Here is a 25,005-nt window from a genome sequence, read left to right as displayed (position 1 = left end):
ACTGGGATGGAGAAGCCCTTTGTAAACAAGACGTAAGCCCCGGAGGAGCAAAAGGAAAAGGTGGATAGATCTGGCGACGTAAAAATGTAAAAGTTCTGCCAGGAGCCAAAGAGCAGGAGTGGGAGGAAGCAAACAGTATGAGGACGACTTCCCTTCCCAGGTGTCCTCGCTGGGGGGATGAGGAGGGGTGAGGGGGGCTGCATACTCACTGTTGAGTCCCTCCTTGTTCACGATGGAGCTGCTGCCCAGCGCCTGGTAGTACTGCTGGTTGCTCATGAGCGTGTGCATGCCCAGGATAGCTGCGGGGACACGGAAGGGCCCATGACTCGCCCCTCTCAGACAGAAGAGCCTCCCGGGCACGGACCTTCCACACCCCTGAAATTCTTGCTCCCAGAAATGGCAAGGAACTCATGCACGAAAACTTTTAAATGTCATATGCCTCTATTTGCACGAATGTCAAATCTCTGTCACCAGCCTACACTTCTCTAGTCCCCGGCCTCAGATTCCTAGATGTCCCCTGATGTCCCACTGACACATCCAACCCAACGTGGCCAACACAGAACTCATGTTCCCCAGCAACAGCCTCTTCCTTTGGATCTCCTTCCATCTGGTCACCCTGCCTGTCCCTCGGGCTAGAACCTCAGTCCAGGCACCTTCACCCAGTCCCCACCCTTCTAACCAGTGTCTCTCGTGGGTCCCACCTCCCGCTCCATCACCTTTGTCTTGGTTGAGGCTCTCCCATTTCTTGGCTGTACTATCCCAGCTGTGTAGCCGCTGGTGTCCCGGCCCCACCCCCCAGCTTCAGCACAGAGCAGCCAGAAACATCTTTCTGGAAATGCAGATCTGACCACATCACACCTGTGCGCAAGTCATTCTTTCATCCACTCACTCACTAACGTTTACTGAGTGCCGATCTCATGTGTGCAGCTCCAGGGGCGAGGGGGACAGCGGGGAACAGGAAAGACAGGGTCCCCACCCGTGTAGCTTACTGTCTGCGGGTGACAGAGCCGCTAAGCAGGGACCCACACAATTAAAAACACAGGCACAGTGTAAGGCAGGTGTGGTAAGGGAGAAGCTCAGTGTGCTCTGGGACAGTGGTCGGCAAACTCACGAGTCAACAGAGCCAAATATCAACACTACAACGATTGAAACTTCTTTGGAGAGCCAAATTTTTTAAACTTAAACTTCTTCTAACGCCACTTCTTCAAAACAGACTTGCCCAGGCCGTGGTATTTTGTGGAAGAGCCACACTCAAGGGGCCAAAGAGCCGCATGTGGCTCGCGAGCCGCAGTTTGCCGACCACGGTTCTGGGAGAATGGGATGGGAGTGATGAGTTCGTGTTGGCCCAGTGAAGAGAAGGAAGGCAGAGCATTGTGGGCAGAGGGAACAGCGGGTGGGAAAGCCCTAGGCTCGGGGAGTGCAGGGCCAGGAGCGGGCTGAGATGAAGTTGGATACGTCGGGGGTGCCACTCGCTCTGGGCCAGAGGACACGCTGCACATCAGCCATTCTCGTCTGTTTGTGTATTGGAATCACTGGGGAATCTTTAGAAATTCCTGACACTCAGGCCTTCCCCAGACCAATTAAACCACCATCTCTGGGGCCGAGGGCCGAGATATCTGCCTTCATAAAAAGCTTCCCACGTGGTTTCAAGGGGCCGTCAAAGTGGGGGACTCCGCCTGACACCATCCCCCTGAATCGTCCCAACAACGCTTGGGAGCAGACTGTATTCCATAGTCAGGTGGGATCCTGCCGGGTGGTCTAGGTTTGGGTAAGGAGTTCGGGTGTCTTTTTCTAGGTGCAGCCTGGGAAGCCACTGGAGGCCTGAGCAGGGCATGAGCTGGCCTGACTCGAGTTCAGTGTGTTACTCTGGCTGCCTGGAGCACTAACTACAGCAGGAGGGGAGGACATGGGGGGACCACGAGGCTGTTGCAGTCATCGGGGTGGGTGGGTGGGTGGGTGGTGGCTTGTGACCCCCCGAGTTTGGCTTCACCAGCACTCCCTGGGCTGGCCCTGCTTTTACAGCCTGTCCCTCCCGCACACCCTCTCTGCCCCAGGGACACTCACTGCTCAGTAGTTTCTCCTGCTTCTGCCAAGGCCACCGCCCATCCCCACACCCCCACGCTGTCAATTCTCTCATTTGCAGCGCCCACTGCTGAAATGCCCCTAGTCGTGTTGCTAGATGTAGCACATAAAATTAAAGACACCCAGTTACGTTGGAATTTCAGATAAAAGTTGAAAAATGTTTTAGTATGCGTAGGTCTCATTTAGTCTTTGGGCTACTTATGTTAAAAACTTACCTGTTGTTTATCTGAAATTCAAATCTATCTGAGCATCCTGCATTTGACCTAACAACTCTACCCCTCCATCCCTCAAGACTTAGAATAACACTTCCTCCCCCGGGAAGTCCTCCTGGATTCCTCCCTCTCCCCTGCTAGTTCTCCCACAGCACCTGGTGTCCTTATCCCAGCACATAGTATACCAGGAGTTAGAAATATCTGGGTATCTGTGTCCTTCCCCTACTGGGCTATAGACTTCCAGAGGCCAGGAAAGAATATAATCTCTCTCTCTCTCTACCTCTTCCAGAATACAGTAAGCATTTGGTAAATATTATTTGCTGATGCTTTTTAAAAATTCCCCCAGCCATTTCATGAGACGTGGTTTCTAGCTAGAAAAAAAATACCAGAGCCCTTAGGGAAGAGTCAGGACTGGTCCTGATTATGCCCCCAATGCTGTGTGACCTTGGGCAAGTCCCCTCCCTCTCCAGGGTTCAGCCTTCTCTGTCCAATGAAAGGGTGAGACAAGATCGTGGCTGGACATACAATTCACCTGGGAACTTTGAGACAATATCCTTGCTCCACCCTGGACCAACTAATCCGAATCTCTGGAGGTATATTTTTTAATCTCACCTTGGATGGTTTTGATGTTCAGTGGGAGCTGAGAGCCACAAGATGAGATGATCTCCAAGTCCCTTCTGTTTCTCACATTCTAAGCGTTTTCTCTGCTAAAATTAGACCTGCCGGCTCATCACTAAGGAGAACTGGTAGGGAGAGAGGCATCTGCATTTTACAGGCCCTCTGGGCTTCTATTTGGGCTGTGGCTACGTGGGTAGTGGGAGCTGAGGCCTGAGTCAGCGGCAGGTGGATCGGAGCACCGTGCATCGCCTTCTGGAGCCGCCCTCCCAGCTCCCACACAGGGAGTGGCTCGGGGAGCTTCTGGGCTGCTGCTGCGACTGCAGGTTTGGAAGAACAGTTTGGAAAGGTTCCTGGGAATCCCAGGACAGACACGGCTGCACGTGGCTGACTGGTCTTCCTGAGCGTGTATAGAGATGGAAAATGTAAAATACATTTTGGGCTCGGATGACAGCTTCCTGTAACAGTCCAGAAAGGAGGGCAGAGGCAGGAAGGTTACAGAACGTGCCGGGGACCCGAGGAAGGAGACCTGGGCTCCAGTCTGGCCTTCGTACTCATTTGCTGGGTGACCCTGTCACGTCTGCTTTTTGGGCCTCAGTTTTCTCACCTGTAAAATGGGGTGTGTTCGAAAGCTGGTCTCTTACCTTCACATAGCACTTAACGGCCACATCACATCTCATCATTTTATCCTGTTTGAACGCGCTGTGGACCCTCCACTTTCCAGCAGGCTCGAGCGGAAATGGTTTGTCAGAGACCATTTAGTGAGGACTTTCCGGCTTCTAAGTTAGCTTTCATTCCCACACACGCCTCCATGCACTAGGTCACCAGCACTCCTAAAGTTCTAAACTTCCCCTCTCCTTCAAAATCCTAAAAACAGATAACATGTATTCTAGGAAGTCATGAATGCCAATAGCAGGCCTAAGAAGAACTCTGAGGAAAGTAGGGATCCAAGAGAGAAAAAAACGAAGGAAGGAAGGACAGAGGCAGGGAGGGGGGGGGGGAGGGAGAGAAAAAAGGAGGGAGAAGAAGGAGGGAGGGAGGGGAGGAGGGAGGGAAGGAGGGAAGGAGAGAGGGAGGGAGGGAGGCATGAGTGATGAAGGAAAACAGCACATCAGCATTGCCTGCTGCTTCGTTCCTGGTAGATATTGGCAAGGCTGGATTTAGCACTAGGGAATGTGAGTTTTTTAAAATAAGTCAAATCTTCCTCAAAACTCAAAAAGGACTATTTTTGAACTCTGAAAAAGAACATCAAGTTCTCCTTCCCCTCTCTGCCTTGGCAGGGCTCACTCGGCTCGTAATTCCGCTAAGGGTGCCGAGAGATAACGGCACACACCCCGGCCTGTCCAGCGGCCAACGGCTCAGGCCGGTGCAGGGCAGACGCAGGCATCCAGGAACAGGTGGGAGAAGCTGGCTCTGGCCCAGGACCGGGCGCAGCTGAATGCCCGCACCCTGCCTCTCCTACAGCAGGAGCCTCCGGGCATGAAAGAGCACCTGAAGCTGGGGAGGGGGCTCTGCCTAAGACGACCTCTGAGAGTCACAAGAGCCAGGGGGTGCCAACGGCCCTTGGGGTTGCCTGGGGTTGGCCCTTCTGAAGGGCGAGTCTCCCTACCCACAATTCCTTCTGGGTCTGTCCCATCTGAAGGGTCCCCAAAGGCAAGCCAGGATGGCATCCCTAACTGAGGAGGGGAGGCACGATCATGCCAAGTGCTTGCAGGTGACTCCCAGGGGCCCCCAAGCCACAGCCCAAGGCCACATGCCAAGAATTCAGTACTGTCAGAGGCAAGTGTTCCCCACCCCGTGGCGACGCTTTTCACGTTAAAACTGACATGCCTCTGCGCCGTCCTCATCACGTCCTGGGCCCGCCAAGGGCGAGGACTGGGTCTGACTCATTCACACGGTAGGAGTTCAATAATGCACGTGACTCCACGAGTGAATGAATGACGCACAAACATGAAAACAAATGAATAAACGAGAGTTCACAGGCCCTGCCTGACCCGTGTCACACCTGAGTCAATGTGACGCCTGCTGGGGGTCCTACCTGTTCCTACCAGCACCAAATGCCAAGCCCGTGCATGTGCATCTGCAAAGCAAGCGGCTCACCGATCACCCTTCCTCCTTCAGGATCAGCTTGTCTCTGGCCTTAGCTCCCCAGCAGGCAGCCCAGCCCCCTCCTGCACCCTGTCCTTTACCCTCTGCGACACTCACTCTCACTTGTCATTTCCCACTGGCCTCAGTGTTGGCTTAGGTGGCTCTGGGAGGGCAGGCACCAGGCTGCTTTCTTCTACCAGGGCCGGGCCAGCGCCTGGCACACGGAGGGGAGGCCAGATACACGGCCGCGGAGTGCGTGAATGTGTGAGTGGCGGAGGTGAGCCTATGGGAGTGCTCTGCCTGGGAGCTGAGGTGTGAAGGCTCCAAGTGATGCCCTCCTCTCCCTACTTTTCTATCTCTAGTGACTCGTCCACCTCCTGGCTCCATGCACCCCCTCCTTGGGAAGGCCCAGCCACCCCCCAACCCTTCCATCCCTGCCTCTGGTGGGTCAGCCACACCCAGCACTCTGGCAAGATGTCCTGCCCCCTGCCTCCATCTCTTGCAGCATATTTGAAATTCTGGCCTCTGATCCAGCACTAGGAATAGCTGGTCTCTCGGTGGAGCCACCTCTTATGCAGTCCCATGGTTCCACCTGGCCATTGGCCTTACCTGGGGGCTGCCTTCTATGACGCCCCATCCTCTAAACACCACTGCCTCTCTGCCTACACCCCTGCTTTCATCCGCCTCTCCAGCACTCCCCTAGTCCCAGGTGTCAGCGCCGGAATGTGGCATCCAGAGCCTTTCCTGCCCTAGCCGGTTTGGCTCAGTGGACAGAGTGTCGGCCTGTGGACCAAAGGGTATCAGGTTCGATTCCGGTCAAGGGCACGTACCTAGGTTGCCGGCTCCTCCCCGGCCTGGGCCCTGGTTGGGCTCATACAGGAGGCAACCAATATTTCTCACATCGATATTTCTCTCTGTCTTTCCCTCTCTCTTCCACTCTCTAAAAATCAATGGAAAAATATCCTCGGGTGAGGATTAAACAAAGAGACAGACAGAGCCTTTCCTACTGTGGCCCCATCTTCCCCCAGCCACTCCGGGAGACTCGGCACCCCCTCCACCCACCGTCTGCGTCCACTGTGCCCCCCAACCCTGAGGGCTTTATCCAGGCTGCACCAGTTGGTGCTGAAGCGAGTGGGCCATCGCACCAAGCTGCCTGGGTTCCACGCCCACGGGCAAGGCATTTAACCTCACGGTGCCTACTTTCTCCGTCTGTAAAATGGGGACAATGAATCTTACTTCACAGGGTGTTGTCATCAATAAATAAACAGCAAGGCATTGGAAGCAATGCCCAGCGCACCTGGGACCTCGGCGTTGGAGGTCAGCATCTGTTCAGCCCCTCCTTCCCCAGAGACACCGTCACCTTCAAATGGCTGATACACAATGAGAGGCGCCCACGCTGAGCCGGTGAACACCTGTGTCGACTGACGGCTCCCCTCTCCTCTCCGGGCATGGGAAGGGTATGGTATCATGAACAGATAATAATAATGAGCCACGCCAACAAAAATAAAAGAAACAGTTTCAAGAAATCAACACAGAAACTCGGCCCAATATTGCAGTTCTATTTTGGCACAGAAGCTGGCGGTTCTGACAGTGGAGTCATTTGATAATCCCTCTGAGCTGACTAATGAGGGGAGTGATGTCACGGAGGGTGATCAGGGGGAGAAGGACCAGGATAAAAACAGCTCCGGGGTGAGTCAGCGTGGAGGTGCTGCACAAGGATGTCAGCCACCCACCTCCCTGCTGCACAGATTAACCGGGAGTCAAGGGGATCCCCCATCAGGGAAACGGTTCGGTCGAAATCCATGGGCATGATGTGGGATCTACTATGACTTGTGTGGTTTTGACAAAACAAAACTTGAACTTCAAAGCAAACCGGTTACGTTTTCTGAGTTAAGTGTTTGTTTCCATCAGGGCCGGGTGGGTGCTCACGGCTTCTGTATTTCATAGTGGAATGGAAACCTCGCTCTCTCGGCCCCTGACACCCTTCAAGCCACTGTCCTATGGTCTTTCCTAAACTCCCTGCCTCCTGAGGGAAGGGCGTTTTGGACTCACAGTCTACGCACTGGCTTTCTGCATTCGCCACTTGGTCCCTGAAACCTGGCTTTGGCCACCAGCACCCAAGGTCACCCCTCCTGCATGTTGGAGTCCTCTCACTGTCCCTCCCCACATGGTTCCACTGTAGATGACAGCCTCCCCCTTTCCCTCTCCCATCCCCTGCGACAAATGCCACCAGCACGCACGCACAGCACCCACGAGAAGCCAGAGGATGCGATGAGGCAGGAGACCATGTCCCCCAGCACTGGTGGCCTCACCTGGCCTCCGGCCTCACACACCTCTGTGTCTCAGGCCAGCCCCGAACCCTCATTCTGTCTCCCTAGCTCTTGCATTAGGTTCTGTCCATTGTGATTTGACCTTCGGCTCCCAGCCCATTTATGGCTAACTGGCCCTCACCTCTCAAAGGCTTCTACCCGAGCCAGGACACTTGCCTGCACACCCCCAGGCCCCACTCCTGTCATGCCCTCTGCCTGGAGCTTGGCAATGCTACTGATGCCCACATCTCCATGCTAATGACGCCACGAGGGCTGCAGCAGGATCCCTTGCAGAATTCAAGACGTCCATGGACAACACTTCCCGCCTGGGTGGCCCACAGGCACTTTGAACTCCAAAGGTCTCAAACTGAACTCAGCAGTTCCCCTGAGCCTGCTCCTCTGCCACCGGTAGGGGCTGAATTGTGTCCCTCCAAAACCCCCAAGGTTCACATCCTGATCGCCAGGACCTTAGAAGGTGTAACTGTACTTGGAGGTAAGGTCTTTGAAAAGGTGACTCAGTTGCAATGAGGCTTTCAGGGTGGGCCCCAGTCTAATCTGACTGGCGTCTTCAGAAGAAAAGAGTAGGACACACATCACACCAGGGGACAGAAGCATAGAGGGACGCAGTGAGATGTGGCTACTGACCAGCCAATGGGAGGGCTCAGAAGAAATCAAACCTGCCGCCACCTTGAGCTTCTGACTTCCAGTCCGTGAGACAATACAATTCTGTTGTTTAAGCCACCCAGCCTGGGGTATTTTGTTATGGCAGCTCAAGCAGACGAATACACGCTCATTAATGACACCAACAGCCACTTAGTTTCTGGAGCTGGCAATCTGGAACCTTCCTTGACTCCTCCTCAACCTCAGCCAGGCAGAGTCAACCCCATCTTTCCTCTCCCCTTCCCACGTGTCTGAGTCTCTCCCCGTCCTACCCACCCTCCTGTCATCATCTGGGTGGTGATGGTTAATAGCCCCCAAGTCTGCAGAATCAAAAGACTACCCATCCCCCTGGCCAGGGAGCACAGCACGATGGGGGTGGGGTGGGGGGCATGCAGACTGTTAGGTGTGGCCAGATCTGACTCTTGGTGGGCATGTGGGGCAGAGACTAGACAGTAGTAAGGAGAGATGCTGAGGTGGTGAAGGGCTCTAAAGATCAGGCCACCTGCTGGAGTTTTAGGGGCCATTTGGGAAGATCATGTGGCAATACACAGGAAGAGGGAGAGTGCTGTACAAATATGAGGTGGGGGTTTCCTGAGGGTGCAAAGTGGTAAAATCAGATGGCTTTGCTCTAGCCCTTGTGAACCTCCCAAGCTTGGGATGCCCACAGTCCTCTGTCTGTCCCCCCATTCTCTCTTCCCAGGTGGCATGGGCAGGATTTGATGCAGATGGGAACAGGGCCCAAGCAGCCCCAGCCCCCACCCCAGGATGCTTCCACATCCCTCTGGGATGGGGTCTCATGGCAACAACCGATGGTTCCATAGTGTAATGAGTTTAGGTGGTTCTACCTCTATTTCCCTCATTTTGGTTTTTGATGATGGACTTCCATTTTAATATTCTTGGTCTCCTCTAGTCCTTGTTAGAGAGAGAGAGAGGCGGTTCACATTGAAATAAACTGCCCACGGCTCCCTGCAGACGCAGGTCAAGTCCTGCTGGAGGACACGGGAGCGTGTGGTGCGCCGCTCACCTGCGATGTCACAGAGTTCCGCGTCGGAGGCGTTCGCCAAGGCCTCCTCCAGCTCCGGCTCCAGGGTCACACTTTCCAGCACGGGATCCATCGGCTTCTGCTTGGGGACCCAGACCTTTCCTGCAAACACATGAGCGTCCATTACAGGGAGTGCAAGCGCGGCGGCACCGGGCAGCCTCCGGCAACAGCCCTGGCGCCTTCCCTGAGCTCTGGGATCCCTCCATGCTGAGCGTCCCTGGAGGTGTCTCCCTCTGGGGACCAGTGCCAGACCTCCCCAAGAACAGGAATGGAAGATCTCCCACAAAGTACCTTTCTTTTTGAAAAGGATACCTTTATAGCTTGGTCAAACTAGACTGTTTGCTATTGAAAACATGGGTCATTAATTTAAATGGCCTGTAAGTAGAAAAAAGATTTTAAAAAAGTCGAATGCCAGTGCCTGGGATATCCTAACTAAGGGGTCTGATAGGAGAGAAAAATTTAGAAACATTTCTAAACAAAATAAATAAAATACACTCAAATTATTAAAAGAGGACTAGGGAGCAAGAAATGTTTCCTTGCCTCATGGGACGTGATATTTTTAAAGTGTCAGACTCAGAACTGAATGAGGAGCAAAGAGGGGCACAAGGATGGTCACTGCAGTGTCCACCCAGAGGGACCGCTGGAGGAATTCTGGGGCATCCATGCGATGGGGTCCCAGCAGTTCTTACAAAGGATGATGGGGCTCTCCACTTACTAAGAAGGAAAATGCCAAGACAAAAGGTGGCAAAAGCCAGTTTACAAAATAGCATGAATAATTTAATTCCATGCATGAAAAATTATACACACACACACACACACACACACACACACACACACTCACATATATATATACATATATATACATACATATACATATATATTTATATTTATATTTATATTTATATTTATATTTATATTTATATTTATATTTATATTTATATTTATATTTATATTTATATTTATATATATTAGAGGCCCAGTACACAAAATCCGTGCACTCAGGGGGTGGGGATCCCTCAGCCCAGCCTGTGCCCTCTCACAGTCTGGGAGCCCTTGGGGGATGTCCAATTGATGGCTTAGGTCTGTCAATTGGACATCCTTAGCGCTGTTGCGGAGTTGGGAGGGGCTCCCAACACCACTGCTGTGCTTGCCAGCCATGAACCCAGCTTCTGGCTGAGCAGTGCTCCCCCTGTGGGAGCACACTGTTCACCAGGGGTCAGCTCCTGCGTTGAGCATCTGCCCCCTGGTGGTCACTGCGCATCATAGCGACCAGTAGTTCCACCGATCGGATTTGCACATTAGCCTTTTATTATATAGGATATATGCAATAGATACTTGTTGAGTGTATCCTATGTGCTAGGCACCTTTCTAGGGGCTAGAGGAATATCAATGAACAATTTACAACTTAGTGAAAGGAGATAGGTAATAAACAAGCATGTAAAGCTATTAGAGGATATTATGGGGAAATATAAAGCAGAGCAAATGACTAGGAAGTTCTAGGCTGGGTGTGAGTGAGGGGGCACTGCTCCTTCAGGAAGGTGGTCAGGGTGCAGGCTGGGCTGAGGGACCCCCACCCCCAGTGCATGAATTTCATGCACCGAGCCTCTAGTTTCATCTCTAATAGCATCCAAAGGAAAAAAAAAAAAAGAAATAAATTTAACCAAGGACGTGAAAGACTTGTGCATGGAACACTACAAATCACTGCTGAAAGGAATTAAAAAAGACATAAATGAATAAAAAAGAATCCCGAGTTCATGGACTGGAAAACCATATTAAAATGGCAATAATGTCCAAACAATCTAAAGACATAATGCAATTTTATCAAAATTCCAATGGCTTTTTATTTTTTTTCAGAAATGAAAAAGCCAATCCTCAAATTCATTTAAAATTGCTAGAGGCACCAAATAGCCAAAACAATCTTGATAAAGAATGAAGTTGGAGGACTTAGACGTCCTGATTTAAAAACCTACTACAACATAAAGCAAGGTGGCGTTGACATGAGGATAAATATAGAAACGATGGATAGAATTAAGAGTCCAGAAATAAACCTATACGTAGATCTATGGCAAAGTTATTTTAGGGTGCCAAGTCCATTCAATGAAAAAAGGAATAGTTTCTTCAAGAAGTTGTGATGGCCCTTCCGGTGGCTCAGTGGTTGAGCGTCGACCTATGAAGCAGGAGGTCATGGTTCTATTCCTGCTCAGGGCACATGCCCAGGTTGTGGGCTCAGTCCCCAGTGGGGGGGTGTGCAGGAGGCAGCCAATCAATGATTCTCTCTCATCATTGATGTTTCTCTCTCTCTCTCCCTGCCTCTCTGAAGTCAATAAAAAACTTTTTTTTTTTAAAAAAAGAAGTTGTGCTGGGACAACTGGAGATCCACATGCAAAAGGGTGAAGTTGGACCCCTATCTCATAGCATCTATAGCATTTATACAAATAAATGGAAAAAAATCAGTGACTTCAACATAAGAGCTAAAACTATAAAACTCTTAAAAGAAAACAGATGTAAATCTTTATGACCTTAGGTTTGGCAATATATTCTTAGACATGACAACAAAAGAAAAAAAAAAAGATCAATTGGACTTCATAAAAATGTAAAACTTTGCCCGGTTGGTGAGGCTTAGCGGTTGAGCATCAACGCAGGAACCAAGAGGTCACCGATTCAATTCCCAGTCAAGGGCACATGCCTGGATTGCAGGCTCAATTCCCAGTAGGGGACATGCAGGAGGCAGCTGATCAATGATGTTTCTCTCTCACTGATGTTTCTATTTCTCTATTCTTCTTCTCCCTTCCTTTCTCTCTAAAAATCAATAAAAATAAAAAATTTAAAACTTTTGTACATTAAAGGATATTATCAATAAAGTGAAAAGTCAACATACACAATGGGAGAAAATATTCACAGTCACATATTTGATAGGGTCTAATATGCAGACTACATTAAAGAACTTTTACAACTCAACAAGCACAACAAAACCCAATTTTAAAATGGGCAAAGGATTTTTAGATATTTCTCCAACAACATGTGAAAAGATGCTCAACATCCTTAGTCATTAGGGAAATGCAAGTCGAAATTGCAATGAGATACCACCTCACACCCATCAGGATGGCTACAGTAAAAACCAAACACCAAAATAACAAGGGCTGGCAAGGATGTGGAGAAAGTGGAACCCTGTATATTGCTGGTGGGAATGTAAAATGGTGAAGTTGCTTTGGAAAAGTTTTTTAGTTCTTCAAAAAACGTATTCCCCCCATATGATCCAATGAAAAAACCTGAAAAAAACACACACACACAAATACTTGTACATAAAAGTTCATAACAGCACTAATCACAGTAGCCAAAAAGTGGGAACAGCCAAAAAGTTCCTCACTGGATGGATGGTTAAACAAACTACAGAATGTTATTCAGTCATAAAAGGGAATGAATGATTCTTGAAAACAAGACGCTAAGCGAAAGAAGCCAGACACACGAAGTCACACATTATGTGATTTAATTTATAGGAAATATCCAGAATAGATAAATCCATAGAAACAGACTGGTGGTTGCCCGGGGCGCGAGCGGAAGGGAGAATGAGAGGAACTGCTCATTTGGTACAGGGTTTTAGTTTAGAGTGATGACAGTGTTTTCGATCTAGACAGAGATAGTGCTTGCACAACATTATGAATGTACTAAATGCCCCTGAATCGGTCACTTTAAAATGGCTAATTTTATGTTATGTGACTATTACCTCAATTTAAAAAAAAAAAAACCTGCTCACTTTCACGACTGATTGAGAATAGCCCGAAGCAGGTGAGGATGGAAGCGGGAGATAGTTAGGAGGCTCCTGCAATAGTCCAGGTGAGAGATGAGGGTGACTTGGACCAGGGTGGTAATGGTAGAGGTGGGAAGGGGTAGAAAGTGCAGAGAGAAATGTCCAGAAGAATATTCACTAAAATGGGATCAGTGTCTATCTCTCAGTGGAGGAAATTACGTTGAGTTACTTTTATTGTTTAAATTGTTTACAGCAATGGCCAATACACAACAAAATCATCTGGGGGGAAATGTATCCAGAGATGGATCTGGAAAAGGGCAAAACATACAAAGGAGACAAAGGGGCTAAAATGAAAATCAACTGTGAAAATGACCAATACAATGCCTAGGATGAAATTCAATAAATATTTAAGACCTGTGGTTTCCTATCTCCTACAGCAGGCGCCTCCAGAGAGGTACAAGAAGGATTCGGACTTCTTCCCTTCCTTCATCTTACTAATTGGATGTGGGTGTGATGGCTGGAGCTTCAAGCAACCAGAAAGGCCACGAGGACAAGAACATATTGCAGGGGATGAAAGATTAAAAAACTGGTAAGGGTGGCCCTAACCGGTTTGGCTCAGTGGATAGAGCATCGGCCTGCAGACCAAAGGATCCCGGGTTCTATTCCGGTGAAGGCACATACCTCAGTTGTAGGCTCCTCCCTGGCCTGGGCCCTGATCAGGCTCCTGTAGGAGGCAACCAATCGATGTTCTTCTCTCACATTGATATTTCTCTCTGTCTTTCCCTCTCCCACTCTCTAAAAGTCAATGGGAAAATATCCTCGGGTGAGGATTAAAATAATAACAATAACAATAACAATAACAATAACAATAATAAACTGGAAAGGGTGTTGATTCCTAATACCAGGCAAGATGCCTTACTAGCTCTGGACTGCATAACTCTACAACTCTTGTAAGTGAAAGAAAATTAAACTTCCACCTTGCTTAAGTTCTCTTATTTTACTTTTTTCCCTAGCACATATAGCCAAACAAATCTAATTCTAACGAAAATATTCTGCATGGATATTTTATTCTGACCCCTGCTTGAGTCAGCGTGAATGAAGTTCACATTCCTCAGGACTGTGCACCAGTGTATGGCTCCTACCACGTTCTGTTGGGTCTTGTGTGCTGGAGTGTTGGTTCCCCTCAGCCTAGCTAGCTCTAGGCCCAGCGTGGGTGAACGCCCAGCCAGGGCTGGACTGAAAGGCCCTGAGTCTGGCTGTGGAGATGGAAGGTCTTCCCCACACTCTCTGTTGAGACCCCCTCCCCCCCTCATTCAATCTACAAGGACTCCAACAATCACCAGGAAATACTTTATGGAGATGGCACTGATGTTGGGGGTGAGAGTGATGATGATGAACCTTTTAAGCTTGTCATTATGCGGCAACAGAATAAATTCTAGCTACCCTCCTCGGGTCGGCCTGGTTTTTCACGAAGGCAGTCAGGCTCTGGGAGCCGAGAGCACTGTGCCAGGCTCCAGCCAGACTGGCTCCTCTGGAGCGGCAGGACTGGTTGTATGCCGCCCAGATTCCCTTCCCACACCCATCCCCTCCGCAGCTCCTCCCCTGGGAGAGCGATGGGGGCCTGAGCAAGTGGACGCCAGCAAGGACTCACCAGCCGTCCACCCGGGCCTGCTGCCGACTCTCTCACAGCCTCAGTTTTCTCATTTTTCAAATGTGTGGGTGGGACGCTGAGTGTTTTAAGGCCATGAAATCCAGAGATTCTATTCTCTTTCTCTGCTGTGCTGAAACCACTCCTCATGGCACCAGTGCCTTGCTTAAGAACATCTCGTGCCACATTCTCAGCAGGACACACCTAGCCCTTCTGGTCAAGGCCCCAGTCATCCCCACCCCTTGCCCTGCCACCACCTTCCAGATCACACAGTCCTCCTTCTGGGGTTCCGTAGCCAGGTGCCCCTGGGCTTCCCTAACCCTCCAAGTTTTCAATAAAATTTGGTCTGAGCTCCAACGCCAGGGTTTGGGATGGCTCACCGTCCTCCCCACTGTGTCGACTCCTGCTGCCCTTTTCGTTTTGTTATTCATCCAGCAGATACTCTGCAGGGTATTGTGCTAATTCAACAGGGATACAGAGCTAACAGCCACAGACCTGGACCCTTCGCTCATCTCACTTACATTCTTGGGGGAGAATGGAAGAGGCTAAACAATTAATTACACAATTAACTAATTTAAGAAATATATATTGGGTGTCTACTATGTGGTAGGGTTTGTTAGATGTGGTTGCAATGAACCAGACAGATGTGGTACTTGTACTCATGGGGCTTATATTCTTTTTTTAAAATATATTTTTAAATTAATTTTAGAGAGAGAGAGAGAGGGAGAGAGAAACATCAATCAGTTGCCTCTCATACACACCCTGACTGGGGATCGAACCTGTAACCTTTCAGTGCACAGGATGACACTCCAACCAACTGAGCCACCAGGCATTATGCATTTATTTAATTTGAATTCATTCATTCATTCACCAACTCTCTACTGAGCCCTACTGTACACCAGGCCCTGCACCGGGTGCTGAGGGTACAGCCCGAGTCCCTGCCCTCATGGGGCTTACGGGCCAGTGAGAGAGACAAATGATACAGAGATGACGATAACGTGGGAATTGCTATGAAGGAAGCCCACAGACCCCTGAGGTGGAGAATTCCCAAGGGGGAGCTGAAGGGACTGCACATCCTAAACCCAGGAGACAGGAAAGGCTTCCCGGAAAGAGGGATCAGGGCAGGTGAGACCGAAAGGGTACTCATAGCTAATACTCGCATAACATTCACTACGGGTCGGGCACTACATGTCTTACCTCAGCCTCATAACTGGTAATACTGTTTTCATCGGCCCCTTTTAGACCAGGAAATGGAGGCACAGCAGGTGTAACAGTTTACTCCAGCTCACACAGCTAGGAAGGGGTAGTGCCAGGATTGCAACCGAATGCACCCTGCTCCAGGCTGTTTCCAACCGTTGTGCCTCTGCCAGGGCAGGAAGACAGCACAGAGGCAGCCAGCAGGGCCAGCATTCCAGGCAGAGGGAAGAGGACTACCTGCACAGGTGGTGAGGTGGACAAGCGCTCAGCAGGCCTGTGGGAAGCAGGGAGTTGAGCAAGGGCGGGCATGGTGGAAGAGGTTTGGAGAGCAACAGGAAGCCCTCGAAGGACTGGGTGGTCAGGACTGCCTCTGTTCCTCAGACACTTCTGGAGGCTTGCCTTAGGCTGGGGCAGTCATGGAGGCACGGAGGGAGGAAGGAGTAATGCAACTGCCAGAGAGAGGAACTCTTGGGAAAGAGCAGGGGTGGTTCGGGGAGAGATAGGGTCTCTCTTGTTCTTGGTTTGCACAGAATGGGCCTTGTTTAGGTCCCAGGTGCTGATACCACGATTAATGATCACTTCTATCATTTCCAAAAGTGTCTAGGTTTGTATAAAAAAATAAGCAGGGCATCCCAGTTAAAGGGGATTAAGGGGGGAGTTACACTGATCTGGTTTAACCATAACTTCCCTAAATCTACACCAGCAATGCTTTTGGAGTTGGGTTTATGTTTTTTGGCCACGCAGGGATGTAGGCAAGGAGGCCCACTCACATTGGGCTCGACACAGGGCCTGGCATACAGTTGGCACTCAGCGATTCATGGAGAGTGACATATTCATAAGAGCAACATGATTCGGTACCTCGCTTTTCCCCTGTGTAGGGGACCAGATCTTCTCGGTCCTTAAACTCCTTTGCTTGCTTTTCCAAGTGATCCAAGAGCTCCTCCCTTTTAAAGGGGCCCGTGGGCGCCTTGGTGGTCTGATCCTTCTGCCTCAGGCCTGCAGGCAGCAGTGCGTTCTACAGTGGAGGTGGCAGCCCGGGTGACAGAGAGAGAAACAGAAAGAGAGAGAGAGAGAGAGAGAGAGAGAGAAAGAGAGAGAGAGAGAGAGAGAGAGAGAGAGGTCAGCTGCTGAAGACGTGCATTTCTCCAGAAACTCATCACTGAACAATGGGGCTCAAGTCACTCATTTACATGGAAGGAGTCTGACACCTGGTAGGGACAGGGACGTGTCTAAGGTCATGCAACAGGCGAGGGCAGAGCTAGGCTAGGCCTTTGGATCTCCTTGCGTTCCTCAGCCTCTAATGTTTTTTGAAGACGAGAGGGTGAGGGGTCAGCCAACATGGGGCTGAGCGCAGAGGGATGCTCCGAGAGCATCTGTTGAGTGACAAATATGATTAAGCTGGTGTTTGGATGCAGGAGGATATTTATAGCCGTTGTGTATAAGCAATCGGGGAGAGAAGAAGGCCAAGGGGTTTGAGTTAGGGCCCCGGATGCAGAGTCAGGCAGGAAGAGGCAGACCCCCCAAAAAAAAACAACTGGCAAAGGCTCAGCAGGCGGTGAGGTGGGAGAGGTGGCACGGGCAGGCGAGGCGGGCCAGGTGGGGGAGGCGAGCTTTCAGGCTGCAGCCCGGGAAGGCCCGACCAGCTCCTTCTCTCTTTCTGACAGTCAGTGCTCATGCAATGCTGGCTGTTAAATATTTTGAACGTCGCCCCTGGAGATGGGTCTCTGAAGAAAGATAGCATCAACCAATCATTGTCGTGTCTCCTTCCAACGTGGGCAGGCTTCTAGGTGTGGGCTTCCTATTAAAGCAGATTCCTAAGTAGGGGGGGGTTGGCTTCCCTTTAATGCATCCCCCAATACCTTAGACATTCAAAGTTTAAAAAAAAAAAAGAGTTTATACTTGCAAAGATGCTTAGAGATTGTCTGATGTATGTATCCATCCTTTAAGGGGAAACTGAGGCTCAGAACAAGGCAAGATTTGCCCAAGGAGTTTCAGGGACAGGTCTTCTTTAGATTTGGGGGAGGAGGGCAATCGTCAGTTCTAATCATTGCTCTCCCCTCCTTTCACTCAAAGAGGTGGTGGAGGATACCTGGAAGGCAGATGTGAGCAGAATCTCACCTCACTTCCTGCCACACCCCCAACGTGGCCTAACCGGACAGCCATTCCATCTCCGATCTTTGTACATCAAAATGCATACCTTCAGTCACTCACCCACACCAAGGCTCCTTTCCCAAAATCCCTCTGAGAGGGGAACGATACCAGGTATGTGGGGATAGCTATGTGCACACAGAGGGATAAAGCCTGCGAGGGAAATACTCCTGATTAACGGCAGTCTATATTTTTTACAAGATGTTTCACTGCTGTTAAACCCCCTCAGTGCTATTCCGGTAAAGAGCAGTGCCTGTGAGATCAGGGGACCGGAGTGGCCCTGACTCTGGGAGACTGAAGGTGAGCAGGTCTAGCTCAGTGCTGGGCATGTATAGGGGCTCGGGGCGTGGTGCTGGTGAACATGCAAGTGGATGTAAGCCACAAGTCAGAAGAGACATTTGGGAGTCGGAGCATGTTGTGAGTAGATGGCCCGTAGGTAGAATTTGAGCCTTGATGGATTAGGGGTGACTATTAAGAACCTAAGAGATGTCACAGACATCCCCGTTTCCCCTAAGCAGCAGTCCTCAGATGCTGTCCACTGTGATATGCGGATGCGGGACGGGTGATGGTCACAGGTGAGCCACGCATCGGTGGGCACGCCCAAGGTGAGATGGCCCTCCTGTGGCTGGCTAGCCGTGTGGTCCACTCCTTCTCCCCCATGGCAGGGCCCTGACTGTGACTTAACTGAGGGCGAGAACCACCTGTCTCTCTGTGACTACCCATAATGAGTAACCCAACGCTCTGTGACATGCCTGCACCTCACAGTGGTCCCCTCAAGCTCATGCCCTGACTTGGAGTAGTGATGACGCATATGACCCAGGGCCAGTTGCATCTCATTGTGCCCCAGTATCTGTGGCTGGAATACGTGAATGTTAGTCACTCGGGGCTGTTGAGAAAATTAAATTAGATAATGCAGGATCCGTGCTTAGCATAATGCCAAGCATCACAACTACTTCTTATAACTATTGTTCTATAATCAGATAAAATACATTTTAACAGGAGACTTGGTTGCCCACATATGCATGTTGAACCGGGGAAGACTTATCCAAATATACCTTAAGATTCAGAAATGAAAACACACAAGTACAAAATAAACTAAGCAACAGAAACAAGCGTTTTCCCAATGATCCTCCAAGGTTTTTGTCTGTAAGGGTGGTGGTGGCAGTGAAGATTCTGGGGCACATTCTGGGGCACATTCTGAAAGGCTCAGTATTGTGACAGCAGAAAACCATGAGGTTGTAAATGAGGGGGAAGGGGTTTGCAAACTCACACCTCTTCTCGAATATATCTAAGAGGGGCCACTGAGTTAGTGAAAGTAGGGTTTTCAACCGTGGCACAACTCCTATTTGGGGCTGGGTGAGTCCTTGTGTTGGGGCTGTTCTGGGCCCTGTAGACTGTTCAGCAGCATCTCTGTCCAGTAGATGACAGTACCATCCTCCTCCCTACATTGTAACGAACAAAAATGTCTCCAAATATCGCCAGATGTCCTCTGGGAAGCAGAATCCCTCCTGATTGAAAACCACTGTGTTAAATTGAAGCCCATGTCATTATAAGAGGAAAATAGACATGTTTTTAATATTTTTTAAAATATCATTTATATAGCATGCTAAAATATGGCTTTATTTATTTAAATCTCTACAGAATGCAGTTGATTTTAAAAAAGAAACAAGAATGTCAAAGGCCTTTTTTCTAACAATTCTTAGGTTATAGAATTCTTAAAGTAATTACTGAGAATATCAGCCTTGTTAGGAATTAATTTTTTCCATTAAATGATATGTTTAATGAAACATAACATGATTTTCAATTAAAATCAGAGACAGCTGCATATTTTTAAAGTCCTGATGATTTCTCATTTTAATTTATCTTCAAAAATGGCATGTGACCTCACATGATATAACAAAAATTAACTCAAAATGGATCAAAGACCTAAATATAAGAGCTAAGACTATAAACGTTTTAGAAGAAAACATAGGCATAAATCTCTGTGACCTTGGGTTAAGCAATGGTTTCTTAGATATGCTACTAAAACAATAAACAACAGAAGAAAAATAGATAAATTAGACCTTCTCAACATTAAAATGCTTGTGCTTTAAAGGACACTGTCAAGAGAGTGCAAAGACAACCCACAGATTGGGGAAAAACTGCAAATCATATATCTAACAGAAGTCTGGCATCCAGAATACATAAAGATCTCTTACAACTCAAAATATAAGACACACAACCCAATCTAAAAATGGGCAAAGGATCTGAATAGACGTTTCTCCAATGAAGACATAAAAATGGCCAATAAACACATGAAAAGATGCTCAACATCATGAGTCGCCAGGGAAATGAACATCAAACACAGAAAGAGATACTACTTCATACCCATTAGGATAGCTATAATAAAAAAGACAGATAACAAATGTTGGCAAGAATGTGGGGAAATCAGAACCTTCATTCACTGCTAATGGGAATGTAAAATGGTGCAGCCTCGTTGGAAAACAGTCTGGCAGTTTCTCAAAAGCTTCAACATGCAGTTATCATCTGATGCAGCAATTCCACTAATAGGCATATACCCAAGAAAAATGAAAGCATATGCCTATGCAAAAACTTCTCCAGTTCATAGCAGCATTATTCATGATAGCCAAAAAGTAGAAACAACTCACATGTCCATCAAACGATGAATGGATAAATAAGTGTGGTATCCATGCAACAGAGTACTATTTGGCAATAAACAGAAAAGAAGTACTGATACCTGTTACAACATAGAGGAAGCCTTGAAAACATTGTGCTAAGTGAAAGAAGCCAGGCACAAAGGACGACAGTGTCTGATTCCATTTACATGACATGTCCAGAATGGTCACATCTATAGAGACAGAAAGTAGCAGATGCCTAGAGCAGGGGGGGTTGAGGGGAAACGGAGTCACGGCTAATGGGTATGGGTCTTTTTCTTAAGGTGATGAAAATGTTCTAAAATTCATTGTGATGGTTGTATAATTCTGTGAATATACTAAAAATATTGAGCTGCACACTTTAAATTGGTGAATTTTATGACATATGAATTATATTTTTAAAAAAGTAAAATTGGCATATGTTATCTAAAAAAATTTTTTTTAAAAAAGCTAGTGCAATAACTAAACTAAGTGGCTGAGGACTGCTGAGGACAGAGGCTCTGTGCATGCCAGTGGCCAACAGTGATGCAGAGACTGGCCAGGTGAGAGCTGGGCAAATTATAAAGTGGTGTCCTGTTTTATGACCAGATGTGCCTTAATATGTGAATTTGTTGTCGAGGAGTTAAATGGGTAAGAAAATACTGCCTTGGATCTGTCATGACTATTAGAACCTAAAACGGACTCTCAGACCCAGTCATCCAACAGGTGAGGAGAGGGTTCCCCCAACCACGGGAGCTCTGACCAGCAGAGCATTTGGTGGACGTGTTTGCGTAGAAATGTATATTCCTTCCTTTATTCCTTCTCACTCAACAAACATCTGGGGAGTAAGCATTGTGTGTCAGGGCTGTGTGCTAACAGGTAAGGCCAGGCCCTCACAGAGAGCTCTCTAATTTGTATTAACCAGGGGATGGGAGGTAAATGGAGGAAGTAAAGTAAAAGAGAGAAAAGTCTCAATGACAGCATGTGTGGAAAACAAGGCATTGCTTTAGATTTTACCGTTAATCAAGATCCTTAAGGGGAGAGGAGTTTGCTTTAGTGAATAGCAAAGAATAACTAGCCTCCACGTTGCCTGTAAAGATTGTATACGTCTATGGTGCCTACGGGTAATTGGAACCATCTAACTTTAAGGAATTTAAGTCTCTGTCTCCTAATCTTAAAATGTGCACAGAGTGAATTTTTTGGGCACATGCTTCCTTTATAGTTAATTCAAAGGCAAGTATCAGTCCGGTTCCTTCAGGACAGTCATCAGCTGTCATTAGGGGACTCTGTATTCATACGCACACATCACACGTACACCTTTAGTCCAATGACAGGCTGGTTATGGGTGAGATTGGCTTTGGGAGAAAGCTCTGGTACCTAAGAACTCTAGCATGTGTTCATGTCCTTACTTACAACCACAAATTTACTCACATGAGAAAGGCAGTGACTAATGCCTGGATGTCTTATCATTTCCGGAGAGGAAAGTTAGTGTTGGTTTTAAGGAGGAGGAATGTCTAGATGCTCTCTGATCTTCGCCTAAAATCATAGCTGTTAGATACGTGGAGTGGTGGAGACTGTGCGACACTGGAGCTTTGGAGGCCCCAGCAGCGTATTTCCATGTAAGAACGTGGGTGATGCCAGCCGGCATGTCTCAGTGGTTGAGCGTTGACCTATGAACCAGGAAGTCATGGTTTGATTCCCAATCAGGGCACATGCCCAGCTTGCAAGCTTGATCCCCAGTTGGGGGCATGCCGGAGGCAGACGATCAATGATTTTCTCTCATCATTGATGTTTCTATCTCTGTCCCCCTCTCCCTTCTTCTCTGAAATCAATAAAAATGTATTTTAAAAAAGAATGTGGGTGATGTTATTAGATGTACTCATCTTTATGTGAAATCTCTTGATTTTAATATTGACACATGATCCAAATATTTTCAAAACAATGTTCAGGCCAAATAAAACACATCTGCAGACCAGACTTGGTCCACTCTGCCACATCTGATCTAAGGTTCCTATTAGACTAAAATTCTATGTAGAAGACCGTCAAGATATTCATTCATTTATTCCATAAATATTTAGTGAGTGTCTTGCCCATATCAGGCTTGCTCTAGAGGAAGAAAGGGGTATATATATGGATTTTTACAGAAGGGTTTTTAATGTTAAAAACACACTAAAAGTTTAATATGTTCTTGGAAATAATCATAGGGGGGAAATTAGGCAATCTCTTCTTGTAGTGCCTTACTTGTGTGTGTTTTTTTAATGTTTTTCTTTATTAAGGTATTACATATGTGTCCTTATCACCCCATTGCGCCCCCCCCCCATTACTCATGTATTTTTAAAGGGTCACTTCCTTTTCAATGTCATAAAATTAAAACTGGGATGTGCAGCTTGACAGGTTAACATCTTGGTCTAATTTTCCCAGCCACACTCTGGAGCCCAGCTGTCCAAAGGATGATGGAAACTTTGATAAATCCTCAACTGTGCTGTTAGGAGCTCTAACACCCTACCAACAGGTGCCAGTGAGGCCAAATATCAAGTATCTGCACCGTTATCATGGCTATAGATAGTTAGGGCTACGTGAGAAGCCGTGCCGGCTAGCACCATTGAGGGCTTGTTCAGATATGTACACGTGCATAATATGTGCACACACAGGCAACACACATACACATGCATGCACACACACACACACACACACACACAACTTACTAAAAGAAGCATTGACTCCTGGCAGCTCAGAGCTGCAAAGCCCTTAGAGGGCCTCTGGGCCAATTCTTTTATTTTTCAGTTGGGGAAACCAAGGCATAGGAAATTAAAGCCACTTGCCCAAAGTCACACAGCTTGTTAGCCACACAGCCAGGACGCCTGAGCTTGTGTAGAAACCACACTGTATATAAGTAGCATGCCCAAGGAGCAGTATGCATGGTTCAGACTGGTGGCTAATCATATATAAAATGTCCCCCCTAACCTTCACAGTGACACGTTTATCATTTTCCCCAATTAAACAGCTGTGCCTGAGAACAATGGGATGTAAAATGTGCCCCTGGGTCTGGGCTCCAGGAGTCCTGGGTTTCTGTCCTGTGGCTGAGCCAGACACAACTCCTTAGAAGAGGATGGACCGTGCGCTACAACCTCACCAGCTACTGGGAGCAGCCATGAGCCAGGGCGGGGCAGGGCCTCGCCCGAGGTCACACACTGGACTGAGAGCCAGGGCTCTCGGCTTGCAAGCCACAGCAAACTTTCCATCCCAGGCCTGCTTCCTCTAGGAACGGATCCTGGAAGCAGGTGTGGCACCATGTGAGCACCAGGCTCCTCTCCCAGCGTAAGCGAGCCAGAGCTCCTCTCCTTATCAATCTAGTCTCACTTTACAGGCAAAGAAACTGAGGCCCAGAGGCGTGGAGGTACCGTCCTGGGGTGAGAGAAACCCAGGAGGTTTAACTTCTCAGAATTCCCATGACTTCTCTCCCCATCCTACTTCAAACCAGCTTAGTATGCCCCTACCTGACGCCCCACCCCTCCACCACCACAGCCAGGCTGAACATTTTACAGAAGTCAGTCATCCACTTACTTTTTATAAGATATTTGACACCCCCCCTCCCATTTTTTTTTTCTTCCCAATGCTCTGGAGGACTTTTATTTTCCAGTTATCTGCCTGGTGTGCTTCCCTTGTGTGAAATGCAACCCTCTAGTCCCTCAGGCCCCAACCAGATAAAGAGCGCTCAGCCTCTGCATTGCCAACCAGCAGCTCCCAGATCCCACTAGAAATCATTCAGTGGCTTCAGCTGTTTATTGTCACATACGGGGGACTTAACCTGACCGTGTGGAGGGGCGGAGGGGCCGCACCAGTCACGCCCCAGACACAGAGGGCACAAGCAAGGAGCAAACCTCTAAGAGGCCCTCTCTCTAAACATACGCCCCGCCCCAACAGACACACTCTGGGCATCTTCTCTTTTTCTCCAGAAAGATCCAGGCCTTTGGCTCAACCATCACGACCTCGCTGCAGGACTGGTGCAGCCCAATAGCTGCTATTTCCCACAATCAAGTTTACAGGGCATTGGTGCTGACTTCCAAAGGCATTCTGTGGCCCAAGCCCAGTAATCGTGGATGGTGGGATGTACTGCTCATAACAACACACTCTGACTCTCTCTGGCATGCATGGCACGAGGTGGGGCCAAACCTCCCCTCCCTGGCTTTCTCCTGATCCCCCTTTTCGGCACATTCCCTGCTGTGCCGGCACTGGGCATCCTGAGACAATGAATGTGTGATCCTGCTCCATAGGGGCTCCCAGCGAGAGGGAGACACACCCACGTGTGAGCAGCTTACTCTGTCCCTCTTCACCCATAGGTTTCTTGGAGGAGCGGCTACCTGAGCCGTGTCCCAGGGGACCAGATAAGAACCAGCAAGATGAAGAGGAGAGAGGAAAGTGGTGCTACGGTGGGATAGAGAGCACAGCATAGACAAAGGCAATGGCAGGACGAGGGGACATGGTTTGCTAGGGGAAGGCTTTGGCGAACAAAAACGATCCAGGTTTCTGATCTGTCTCCATCCCATGGGCACCATCTCATTCAGTCCATCATGTCTTCCTGGGACCATGAGATCCACCTCCTGGCCCGTCTCCTTTCCTTGG

General features: G+C 48.6%; 1 protein-coding gene across 2 annotated transcripts in view; it reads right to left on the bottom strand.

Moving 5' to 3' along the window:
- The window catches only part of TMOD1 (tropomodulin 1), a 74,748-nt gene that overhangs the window by 23,258 nt on the left and 26,485 nt on the right, over nt 1-25,005 (bottom strand). For both annotated transcript variants that reach the window (XM_054727110.1, XM_054727109.1), the window contains exons 3-5: nt 16,460-16,616; nt 8,991-9,110; nt 210-299 (exon numbers count right to left, since the gene is read on the bottom strand). In XM_054727110.1, the coding sequence (XP_054583085.1) occupies nt 210-299; nt 8,991-9,110; nt 16,460-16,616 (367 nt within the window). The remainder of the gene's footprint in view (nt 1-209; nt 300-8,990; nt 9,111-16,459; nt 16,617-25,005) is intronic.

The sequence above is a fragment of the Eptesicus fuscus genome, chromosome 15 (assembly GCF_027574615.1).
Source record: "Eptesicus fuscus isolate TK198812 chromosome 15, DD_ASM_mEF_20220401, whole genome shotgun sequence".
Lineage (NCBI taxonomy): Eukaryota > Metazoa > Chordata > Mammalia > Chiroptera > Vespertilionidae > Eptesicus > Eptesicus fuscus.
Note: the sequence above shows the minus strand (reverse complement) of the source record. Positions and strands in the feature narration are given on the sequence as shown.